Source organism: Oncorhynchus mykiss, chromosome 17 (genome assembly GCF_013265735.2).
Source record: "Oncorhynchus mykiss isolate Arlee chromosome 17, USDA_OmykA_1.1, whole genome shotgun sequence".
Lineage (NCBI taxonomy): Eukaryota > Metazoa > Chordata > Actinopteri > Salmoniformes > Salmonidae > Oncorhynchus > Oncorhynchus mykiss.
In genome coordinates this window covers 35,165,903-35,178,312 of record NC_048581.1, presented here as the reverse complement: position 1 = coordinate 35,178,312, position 12,410 = coordinate 35,165,903, and the positions used below count along the sequence as shown (strand labels likewise).

The following is a 12,410-nucleotide window of genomic DNA, read 5'->3' as shown; positions in this document are numbered from 1 at the left end:
TACAATATGGAGCTGCAGCCTCCAGACAGACACTACTGCCGAATTCCAAAATTGACTGCTCTTCACCCTGCCTATGATTTTTGCCATATTTCTTACACCGATCCCATCATTTCAGATCTACAGGAGTGCCTATGACTTAGGGGTGGAGCACATGTGTGGCCAGGCTAGTGTCCCCCCCCCCCTCTCCTGCTCACCCCTAGCAGGTTCCTTGGAATGTAGCCCTCTCGGTCTCCGCAACGGGCCCACCACCACTCGATCTCGTCCTTGTCCTCGCGCCGCAGCACAGTCATGCAGTCGCCTTCCTGGAAGGCCAGCTCGTCGTCGTGCTCGGCCTCGTAGTCCCACAGGGCGTACACCACCCCACGGTTCATGATGCCTATCTTCTCCTGTACACCTGTATCAACACAAAATCCCACCCACCTTGTCAGGAACAAGCTGTTCGAATTCAATATCCGCTAAAACATGTTATGGAAGGACGAACGTCAGTTAGAGTAGGTGAGGGTAGCTACATTTTGTAAACAAGCAGAGGGGTCGAGTGCAAAACGGAAAAAGAATAATAGGCAAACAGTGTTTTGAGCAAATAATATTTGTGCTTTGCCTCCAGTCAGAGTACACCAGCGGTCTCACCGTAGAGGAACTGGGAGCACTGTGCGTAGCCCTCCTCCATCTCCTCGCACTTGTCTGCCGCTGTCTGCATGTCACTGTAGGTGGTGGCGAACACAGCAGCCCCGGACTCCACCAGGAACTTACACACCTGCACGTTGTTACAGGAGGCCGCGCAGTGCAGCGGAGTCCTGGGAGAGAGACACGGAGAGGAGAGGTGGGGACAGAGGGAGGGAGGTAGAGAGGAGGGCAGAGGGAGAAAGAGATAAGAGGGAACAAGGTGGGAGAGTTGGAGGATATGAGAGCAAGATGATGGGTGAGGGAGAGTGGGGGAGAAATAAAAAGAATAACCGGGGGTGACAACAGCTTTGATAAAGCTACTGTAAAGTGACAACAACCACTGTAAAGTTACTGTAAAGAGACAACGGCAACTGTAACGTGACAATGGCCACTGTAAAGTGACAATGACTCACCAGCCATCGCTGTCGGCGGCGTTGGCGTTCACGCCAAACTGCACCAGGAACTTGACGATCTCGGTGTGGCCGGCACAGACGGCATTGTGCAGGGCTGTGATGCCCTCGTCATTGGGCAGGCTGGGGTCATCCACCTATAAGGCACAAAGTTAATATGTTTCAAGACATTTCCGAGACAAGGTCAGTTATCCGTCTTTACCCCTTACGGTTGATGTTAGGATTTGGGGAGGGATTAGCTGATCTTAAATATGTGCCTAAGTGCAACATTGTTGAGGTTAGGATTTGGGGAGGGTTTACCTGATCTTAGATCTGTGCCTAAGTGCAACATGGTTGAGGTTAGGATTTGGGTAGGTTTTAGCAGGTCCTATAACTGTGCTTAAGGGCAACTTCTAAGCTAAGCATTTTGATGGACGTAGACTAGCGTCTGTAGTTGCTTAAGAGTACTACTTGCAGCGGTATTGCAAAGCCTTCGCTTATGGGACGTCTGCTTGGAAGAGTCGTCTGAGGTATTGACATTGAAATTAGGAGGGCTAATGATGTAAAACTCACGTCACTGAGTTCGAATCTGGCCAACAACTCTTTGACTCCCCACCCTACTTATCTTCTCAACACTATCTCTTCAATTAAAAGGAGTGGGACTACTCACGTCATAGATGACCCTCTGCACCAGATCATACTCGCCCTCCAGTGATGAGTCCAGCAGCAGGGCCAGGGGGTTGAACTTCACCCGCATGCCGTGGTCGATGCGCTCCGAGTCGACCTTCCGCAGGTTGGTCCTCTTGCCCTGCAGGAGGAGAGGAGTGAGGGCTGTAGGTGTTTCACAATATGATGCAGTGACATCTGTTAGCTATGGTTATCGAAATTGCTAAAAGGTTTTAAAATGAATTATAATAAATGTAACACTTGGACAATGGATGAAGATCCTCTAAACTTTGTTGAATTTGTATTATCCATCAGACATTGACTGAATTAAAGCGCATAAAACATTTGACTGGCTCGGACAAATAATGAATGCAGTTCAGTTATTCAATGTGTCCAATATACATTGTTATTGTATCAGGTATTTATTTTTGGATGTGTTAAAAAAATGTAATGATATGTGCATCATTTGCATAAATACACTGGGTGTACTTACATATATGTAACATTAACATAAAGGGGTGGCACAGGGCTGAAACCACCAAACACTTGCTCAGTCTAGCCTACCTGCACTGTCTCGACTGCTTCATTAATTACTGTGGTCACGTACTCTTGCATAGTTCAACAAGTCTGTCAATAGCAGGATACCCTCGTATTAAAAAAAATCAACACGCTTGGCTTTAGAATGCACCTATCTAAACATACTTTACATTGCTCGCGAGACCAGACATAATATCACTACAATCCAAAATATTCATTTTCGGAAGTTGCTTTCGTTTCAGTGCATCTTATTTGTTGTCATTTTAACTTTCTTTTTTACCTCCCAACTGCATTAAATCATTACTTTTCAATTCCACAAAAAAATGAACACCCATCAAAATAAAGTAATATTTATTTACTCTTTATTGTGATGTAAGTGTTGAGACGGTGTGTAAATCCCAGACGAAGCTTTAGTGTTCTTATAGAGTCAACAGAAAGACAACGAATTCCACTGAGCCCATTTCAGCCATTACCGGGGTGTGTTTGACAGGTCATTACAAACATTTCCACGGTCGTAATGTTAACAAACAAAAAAAACTACAGGCACAAGCAAGAGTATGAAAGAGTTGCTGGACTAAAGTGAAAACAATAAATCCAACGGAATTTAAGTGACAAGTAGGGCTGTGGCGGTCACGAAATGTTGTGAGAGTTATTGTCATGCAAATGTCTGCAGGTCTCACGGTAATTGATAGTTAATTAACAAACAAGTTTAGCATCTCCAGGCCTCCAAGCATACAAGCCACTGATGCGGCTTATGAAGAAAATGTATTTCAGAAGAACAGAATGAGTTGGTCTATGCATGTTATCTGGCTATGCTCCATAGGCTGTCATTTAGAAAACAAGATATGCTTATAATTCCCGTGCTATGATTTTACACAGTATTACATGATTTTATAGTAAGAAGAATATCATTTACAGTGCCGTCGGAAAGTATTCAGACCCCTTGACTTTTTCCACATTCTGTGGAATATATATTTTCTAAAATAAATTAGCAAGAATGTCTAAAAAAACGTTTTTGCATTGTCATTATGTGGTACTGCGTGTAGATTGAAAAAAAATATATTTTAGAATAAGGCTGAAACTTAAAATAAATAAAAAATAAATTATATTTTTCCTTTTCCGTGCATATGAAGTGGCTATGTTGAGCGTAGAATGGAATTTGAAACAGGTCCTATGCACTAGATTTAGAGTTATTTGGTAACTTTAGTTGTGAATGATACAAACCTTAGAATGTCTTAGCAACCAGAACATAGATGGGCTGCATGATAGGCTATTGATGACTTGAAAAAGTTGCAAATAAAGCTTGCACTCTGTTCTTTGCCTCAGACTGCACATGCTGTTCTCTCATCAAGTCATCATTTTTTCACCCACCAGACTATTCTCAATTTAATCTCGTCTTTACTAATACAGTACCAGTCAAAAAGGTTGACACACCTACTCATTCCAGAGTTTCTTAATTTTTTATATTTTCTACATTGTAGAATAATATTGAAGAAATCAAAACTATGAAATAACATACATGGAATCACATAGTAACCCAAAAAGTTTTAGAGAGTCTTCAAAGTAGTCACCCTTGATGACAGCTTTGCACTCAACCAGCTTCATGAGGTAGTCACCTGGAATGCATTTCAATTAACAGGTGTGCCTTATTAAAAGTTAATTTGTGGTATCTCTTTCCTTTTTAATGCGTATGAGCTGTTAGATTCTGGGTTAAACATGGAACATTGTTATAGAGACATGATACATCAGGAGTAATACTATAGTATGTGAGGAGTGATATAGACTGGTTTTTACATCAGAAGTTAATGGTTATCTGTAGGAGGCAGATGGCTTTGGAATGTGCTGGGTAGAGGGGAGGCAGTCACGGGAGTGCTATAGGTGATACGGGTGGTGAGCTTTGGATTAGGCATCAAGGGGGTTGAAGTCAGGTCACCTTAAGTGAGGAGGAGCGGTTTATTACCCCATCACTTTGTCTTCATGTCGAACCATAACAGATGTAAGGGTTGGAGAGAAGGAGTGCATCTAAATTGAAAAAAAAAAAAAAAAAATATATATATATATATATATATATATATATATATATATATATATATATATATATATATATATATATATATATATATATATATATATATATATATATATATATATATATATATATATATATACATATATATATATATATATACATACATACATACATACATGTGGGGCAAACAAGTATTTAGTCAGCCACCAATTGTGCAAGTTCTCCCACTTAAAAAGATGAGGCCTGTAATTTTCATCACAGGTACACTTCAACTATGACAGACAAAATGAGAAAAAAAAATCCAGAAAATCACATTGTAGGATTTTGAATGAATTTATTTGCAAATTATGGTGGAAAATAAGTATTTGGTCAATATCAAAAGTTTATCTCAATACTTTTTTATATACCCTTTGTTGGCAATGACAGAGGTCAAACGTTTTCTGTAAGTCTTCACAAGGTTCACACACTGTTGCTGGTAATTTGGCCCATTCCTCCATGCAGATCTCCTCTAGAGCAGTGATGTTTTGGGGCTGTTGCAAGGCAACACAGACTTTCAACTCCCTCCAAAGATTTTCCATGGGGTTGAGATCTGGAGACTGGCTAGGCCACTCCAGGACCTTGAAATGCTTCTTACGAAGCCACTCCTTCGTTGGATTTGAGTCCCTGGCGGCGTAGTGTGTTACTGAGGGTAGGCTTTGTTACTTTGGTCCCAGCTCTCTGCAGGTCATTCACTAGGTCCCCCCGTGTGGTTCTGGGATTTTTGCTCACCGTTCTTGTGATCATTTTGACCCCACGGGGTGAGATCTTGCGTAGAGCCCCAGATCGAGGGAGATTATCAGTGGTCTTGTATGTCTTCCATTTCCTAATAATTGCTCCCACAGTTGATTTCTTCAAACCAAGCTGCTTACCTATTGCAGATTCAGTCTTCCCAGCCTGGTGCAGGTCTACAATTTTGTTTCTGGTGTCCTTTGACAGCTCTTTGGTCTTGGCCATAGTGGAGTTTGGAGTGTGACTGTTTGAGGTTGTGGACAGGTGTCTTTTATACTGATAACAAGTTCAAACAGGTGCCATTAATACAGGTAACGAGTGGAGGACAGAGGAGCCTCTTAAAGAAGAAGTTACAGGTCTGTGAGAGCCAGAATTCTTGCTTGTTTGTAGGTGACCAAATACTTATTTTCCACCATAATATGCAAATTAATTAATTAAAAATCCTACAATGTGATTTCTGGGATTTTTTTCCCCTAATTTTGTCTGTCATAGTTGAAGTGTACCTATGATGAATATTACAATACTTTTCTGCCCCACTGTATGTATGTATGTATGTATGTATGCATGCATGCATGTATGTATGTATGTATGTATGTATACACACACACACAGTCCATATTTATGCAAGAACAGCTCAAATAAGCAAAGAGAAATCATTACTTTAAATTTCAATAACTTTGAAAGTTCATGAAGGTAGAATAATAGTGAAGACATGAAGGTCAGTCAATGAGGAAAATGTCAATTTGTTAATAGTTTTGATGTCTTCACTATTATTCCACAATGTAGAAAATAGTAAAAATAAAGAGAAAACCTGGAATGAATAGGTAAGTAGGTGTCCAAACTTTTGACTGGTACTGTATGTAAAATGAGTTTAGATTTAGAATGGCCCCAAATGGCCAGGTACAGGGGAAAAAACACTTGCACTCGAATAGTGAATGTAGGTCGCTTTCCTGCTATGGCGGGCAGGCTACTCTGGATTTATGGTGGAGCATGTGCTTAATATGAGCAGCTGAAAATAAACAGAGTAGCAGCTGGGAACCTCCTATTTTTAGTGGCAACCATCAAAACTCTGCTTTCACACAGGACTGCATATAGAAAAGTCTGGGTTTATAACAACACTTATTTCAGTCCACGCATCAACCACTATTTGAGGAGCATGCAGCCTCTCGCTGCGCAACAGGTAATATTCCGCCCAAACTCTGTATGCCATGAGCTCTCCAACCCTGTTCCTTCATTTGGGAAACCAATTGAAACATGTTCAGGAACATAGATCGTAACATGTTTTCACACTAAACACATTTCTGTTGACAGCCCCTCACTGTTGACAGCCCTCTGCACGCTCGAGAAAGGAATGAGGGGAGATGGAAAAGCACAGTGGTGAGATATTCTGTAGTTAAAGTTAATGTGTCAGCCTTTTAATTATGACCTATTAAAAAAAATGCACTATTACTAGGCTATTCAAAATCAAACACAAATTGTCTATAAGAATAGGTTAATTAACTCTGTAAGCTGCACAGCTCAATTTATGAACCAATAGCATCGCCTAGGCCTATATGTTCTCTCCCAGACTCATGGATAGAACATTTGGAGTATAGAATAAAAGGTAACCAGTCCATTCAGTATGGATAATAATACAGTCCACACTCAAAGGGGATTACTTGAATATGTTTCATTTTGTAGTATAGGCTAGCTAGACCAATTATGTACCAAAGACATCTTAAATCATTATTTATTTATTTTTTTTGCCGTGTGTAATATGCAGTAGGCTATGTATTACAGAATGACACAAGCATTATTTAAATTAATTCTCTTTGTGGGGGGGGGCTTGGGTTCATATAAAGGTTATGCGTACACAGTCGAAGTCGGAAGTTTAGTCACTTAGATTGGAGTCATAAAAACTCGTTTTTCAACCACTCCACAAATATCTTGTTAACAAACTATAGTTTTTGCAAGTCGGTTAAGGACATCTACTTTGTGCATGACAAGTAATTTGTTCAACAATTGTTTACAGACAGATTATTTCACTTATAATTCACTGTATTCACTTCCGACTTCAACTGTACATAAGCTCTAATATGCGTACGGGGATTTGAATTAATCACCTCAGAAAGAGCTGTCGATGTTGTTGTGTTAGGCTTTGAAACAATATCCAGAATGACCATGTTTTCCAGTCAATTTGACCGGTTGTTGAACTCCTTCAAATTGATCATCACAGTGAGGTGAATTTTCAAAATCATGATACTGTTTTGATGATAAGTGTTTGATGTGATTTTCCATTGTATTTGCATTGATGTCAGAGTGGTTAGAGGAACAACATAGCGCTGAGTACCAGGCCGTTAGGACTTGATGGTCATTAGGGAGTTGGGTACTACCAACGCATGTCCAGAGTGCATAAGAGGAGATTACCGTGACTCAACAGTCACATGGAATTTTACTGCCGTCATGACTCATGACTGCCGGTGTGGAGGTAATATGGTCACTGCAACAGCCCTAGTGACAAGTGGATATTACACCCTTCAAACACAGATGGCTGAAAAAGACAGATGCTCAGGTGGGTGTATACAGTTAAAGTCGGAAGTGTACATACACCTTAGGCAAATACATTTAAACTCAGTATTTCACAATTCCTGACATGTAATCCTTGTAAAAATTACCCTGTCTTAGGTCAGTTAGGATCACCTCTTTATTTTAAGAATGTGAAATGTCAGAATAATAGCAGAGAGAATGATTTATTTCAGCTTTTATTTCTTTCATCACATTCCCAGTGGGTCAGAAGTTTACATAGTCAATTAGTATTTGGTAGCAGTGCCTTTAAATTGTTTAACTTGGGTCAAACATTTTGGGTAGCCTTCCACAAGCTTCCCACAATAAGTTGGGTGAATTTGGGCCCATTCCTCCTGACAGAGCTGCTGTAACTGAGTCAGGTTTGTAGGCCTCCTTGCTCGCACACGCTTTTTCAGATCTGTCCACAAATCTTCTATGGGATTGAGGTCAGGGCAATGTGATGACCACTCCAATACCTTGACTTTGTTGTCCTTAAGCCATTTTGCCACCACTTTGGAAGTATGCTTGGGGTCATTGTACATTTGGAAGACCCATTTGCGAAGCTAAAACTGATGTCTTGAGATGTTGCTTCAATATATCCACATAATTTTCCTCCTTCATGATGCCATCTATTTTGTGAAGTGCACCAGTCCCTCCTGCAGCAAAGCACCCCCACAACATGACGCTGCCACCCCCTGCCTCACGGTTGGGATGGTGTTATTTGGCTTGCAAGCCTCCCCCTTTTTCCTCCAAACATAATGGCCATTATGGCCAAACAGGTCTATTTTTCTTTCATCCGACCAGAGGACATTTCTCCGAAAAGTACAATCTTTGTCCCCATGTGCAGTTGTTTTATGGCGGTTTTGGAGCAGTGGCTTCTTCCTTGCTGAGCGGCCTTTCAGGTTATGTTTATATAGAACGTTTTACTGTGGATATAGATACTTTTGTACCCGTTTCCTCCAGCATCTTCACAAGGTCCTGTGCTGTTGTTCTGGGATTGATTTGCACTTTTTGCACCAAAGTACATTCATATCTAGGAGACAGAACGCGTCTCCTTCCTGAGCGGTATGACGGCTGCGTGGTCCCATGGTGTTTATACTTGCGTACTATTGTTTGTACAGATGAACGTGGTACCTTCAGGTATTTGGAAATTGCTCCCAAGAATGAACCAGACTTGTGGAGGTCTACAATTATTTTTCCTGGGGTCTTGGCTGATTTCTTCTGATTTTCCCACGATGTCAAGTAAAGAGGCACTGAGTTTGAAGGTATGCCTTGAAATACATCCACAGGTACACCTCCAGAAGCATCTAAAGCCATGACATCATTTTCTGGAATTTTCCAAGCTGTTTAAAGGCACAGTCAACTTAGTGTATGTAAACTTCTGACCCACTGGAATTGTGATACAGTGAATTATAAAAGTGAAATAATCTGTCTGTAAACAATTGTTGCATGCACAAAGTAGATGTCCTAACCGACTTGCCAAAACTATAGTTTGTTAACAAGAAATTTGTGGAGTGGTTGAAAAACAAGTTAATGACTAATCTAAGTGTATGTAAACTTCCGACTGAGTGAGTGAGTGAGTGAGTGATATATATATATATCTCACACAAACAATACATCAATTGAAATGGTTTCCCCAATACCAAACAATACCAAATATCTCACCATCCAGGTACCCCAAACATCTACACCAGCAGCCCTTTTAGTATGTTTGGCTAAAATATGAATTCATACTATGTAGTATGCTAGTATGGGGCATTTGGACACAGGATGTGGGTGTGGCTACATACCGGTGGCAGAGTGACTTGTCCCGTGACCTCCGGAGCCTGCATGCTGAGGGTGTCCTCCCCCAGGTCCTGCTCCCCCACGCTGGGGTATGGAGGGGGCGGGTAGGGTGGGTACTCCTCCAGGTAGGCTTCTGTCTGATGGGGGGGCGGGGGGCAGGGCTCTGGCTCTTCCTCCTCCAGCGACTGGGGCAGTGTGTGGCTGGAGGAGGAAGAGGGCTCTGGGATGGGCGAGCGGGGCGGCTGAGGTGGAGGCACTTGTGCGTCTTTCTCTGTCTCGGCGAGGGACGCTGCGGCGGCAAAAACTTGGGACATAACCGTGCGGTCTCGGGCTCCAACGGCACTGGCGCCCTCCTTCCATGTTCCTCCACCTTCACCCTCATAGGGAGACGCCACAACAGTCTCCATGGCTGCCAGTGTGGTCTTCTGGTAGAGCAGCTTCTGAATGTTGGGCCCCGCGGGGCCCTCAGGCTCTGTAATGGAGCTGCGCTTCTTGAGGGGCCGCGGGGCATGGTGCAGCCGGCGGCGCAGGGCCTCCAGGTCGGCGTCACTAGGGTGCCGGTGGGGGTGCGAGATGAAGGGGAGGAGCTTGGTGGGGCTGAGGGGACGAGGGGCCCGCTCTGTCTCCTGGCCCCCCTGGCTCTCAGGGGCCGGAGGCGCCAGACCGGGACCCCCCTGGTCCACTTCGAAATCGCCGGCCCCCGAATAGACGGAGTCCTGAAGGAGCGACTGCTGCCCCCCACTGCCTGGGATAACTGGCTTTCCATACACTATCAGAGAAAGAGTGAATGGTCAATGTGTGTGAATGGGATCAAGCAAGCTGCTTCATAGCTATAAAACAATCTAGCACGCTAACACAATCCCCATTACATATTTTTAAAAAAAGAGTAAGGCTGTAAGTAGGGACATTTAAGGCAGGTATTTTGCAAAACAGAAATTGCAGAATGATTTTAACAAATTACTCAGTTTAGTAACAGAGTCACAGGATTAGCCAAGACACTACAGTAGCCCATGGCTCCTCTCACCTCTGGGCTGAGTGCGTGTCAGAGTGCCCCCGCCTGTCCGGGGCTGTTGGGTGTACATGGAGTAGATGGACGAGGCCGCCACCGTCTGTGGCTTCTGGAGGACAGGCACGGCCACTGTGGATTCTGGAGGATCGGGGGTGAAGGGGCGCACCGTGGCCGCCGGAGGAGCCTCCTGCTTGGGGGGCAGAGGCAGGGTGTGGCTGTGGATGGGGATGGGAGGAGGTGCACACAGATGGAGGGAGGCGGACGGTTTTGCCTTGCCCGGGAAGGTGCCTGTGCTGTAGGGCGGTTTACCGAAGGTCGGGGGCTTGGTAGGGATAGGAGGTGGCACCTTGCCCAGAGCCTTACCACCAGCCTATTGAGTCAAGAAGACCGTAACATACATAGTATGATGAAAATGAAATGCATAGTAATATCACTGCAACAAATGTCAGTTAACAGCTGGTTTTATGCAATGCAACTGACAGTTCACACACATATCCACTATTACATATGTGGGCCATGAAGGAATCAAATCTCAAACTAAAAAACAATGCAACCCTGTATATCAAAAATAGATTGAAGCTGCTTCATTGACTAATCAGGCATTTTTGGAAAAAGCTAAACAATGGAGAGTGAAATAATCTATATCTCTCTGACCACATTCTCTGTGGGTCTGTGATCATTTCTAGCAAGAAAGGAAGTCCGGTAGGGAGAAACATAGCAAGGGAGCATCTTTTAAGTATACTGTATGACCCTTGTGGATACTGTATGGGCTCCCGAGTGGCGCAGTGATCTAAGGCACTGCATCTCAGTGCAAGAGGTGTCACTACAGTCCCTGGTTCCAGGCTGTATCACATCCGGCCAGGATTGGGAGTCCAATAGGGTGGCGCACAACTGACCCAACGTTGTCTGGGGTTTGGCCAGGGTAGGCCATCATTGTAAATAATAATTTGTTCTTAACTGACTTGCCTAGTTATATAACAAAAAAAATGAAAGGTTCCTAAAATGCTTCTGAAAATCAGTGCAGTACCTGGGCATCCCTCAAGAGGTCCTCGCTGCTCTGATTGTTCCGTGAGGGGAGGGGAGGCGGGGCGTCAAACATAGAAATGTGACGCCCCTTTTGGTCCTTGAGGGTCTCGGCATCTCCTGCAACCACAGAGGAAACCACATCCGAACAATATCTGAACCACATGACATTTACATGATCAAAACCATATAACATCCATGTCATATTAGAACATTATGCAAACCATATGACATCCATGTCATATTAGAACATTATGCAAACCATATGACATCCATGTCATATTAGAACATTATGCAAACCATATGACATCCATGTCATATTAGAACATTATGCAAACCATATGACATCCATGTCATATTAGAACATTATGCAAACCATATTACATCCATGTCATATTAGAACATTATGCAAACCATATGACATCCATGTCATATTAGAACATTATGCAAACCATATGACATCCATGTCATATTAGAACATTATGCAAACCATATGACATCCATGTCATATTAGAACATTATGCAAACCATATGACATCCATGTCATATTAGAACATTATGCAAACCATATGACATCCATGTCATATTAGAACATTATGCAAACCATATGACATCCATGTCATATTAGAACATTATGCAAACCATATGACATCCATGTCATATTAGAACATTATGCAAACCATATGACATCCATGTCATATTAGAATATTATGCAAACCATATGACATCCATGTCATATTAGAACATTATGCAAACCATATGACATCCATGTCATATTAGAACATTATGCAAACCATATGACATCCATGTCATATTAGAACATTATGCAAACCATATGACATCCATGTCATATTAGAACATTATGCAAACCATATGACATCCATGTCATATTAGAACATTATGCAAACCATATGACATCCATGTCATATTAGAACATTATGCAAACCATATGACATCCATGTCATATTAGAATATTATCCAAACCATATGACATTCA

At 42.5% G+C, this 12,410-nt stretch overlaps 1 protein-coding gene across 4 annotated transcripts in view; it reads right to left on the bottom strand.

Annotated features, from left to right (window-relative positions):
• The window catches only part of LOC110493802 (apoptosis-stimulating of p53 protein 2), a 43,644-nt gene that overhangs the window by 4,927 nt on the left and 26,307 nt on the right, over positions 1-12,410 (bottom strand). For all 4 annotated transcript variants that reach the window (XM_021568298.2, XM_021568296.2, XM_021568297.2 and 1 more), the window contains exons 11-17: positions 11,418-11,533; positions 10,406-10,760; positions 9,387-10,150; positions 1,723-1,860; positions 1,077-1,210; positions 628-794; positions 195-394 (exon numbers count right to left, since the gene is read on the bottom strand). In XM_021568298.2, the coding sequence (XP_021423973.2) occupies positions 195-394; positions 628-794; positions 1,077-1,210; positions 1,723-1,860; positions 9,387-10,150; positions 10,406-10,760; positions 11,418-11,533 (1,874 nt within the window). The remainder of the gene's footprint in view (positions 1-194; positions 395-627; positions 795-1,076; positions 1,211-1,722; positions 1,861-9,386; positions 10,151-10,405; positions 10,761-11,417; positions 11,534-12,410) is intronic.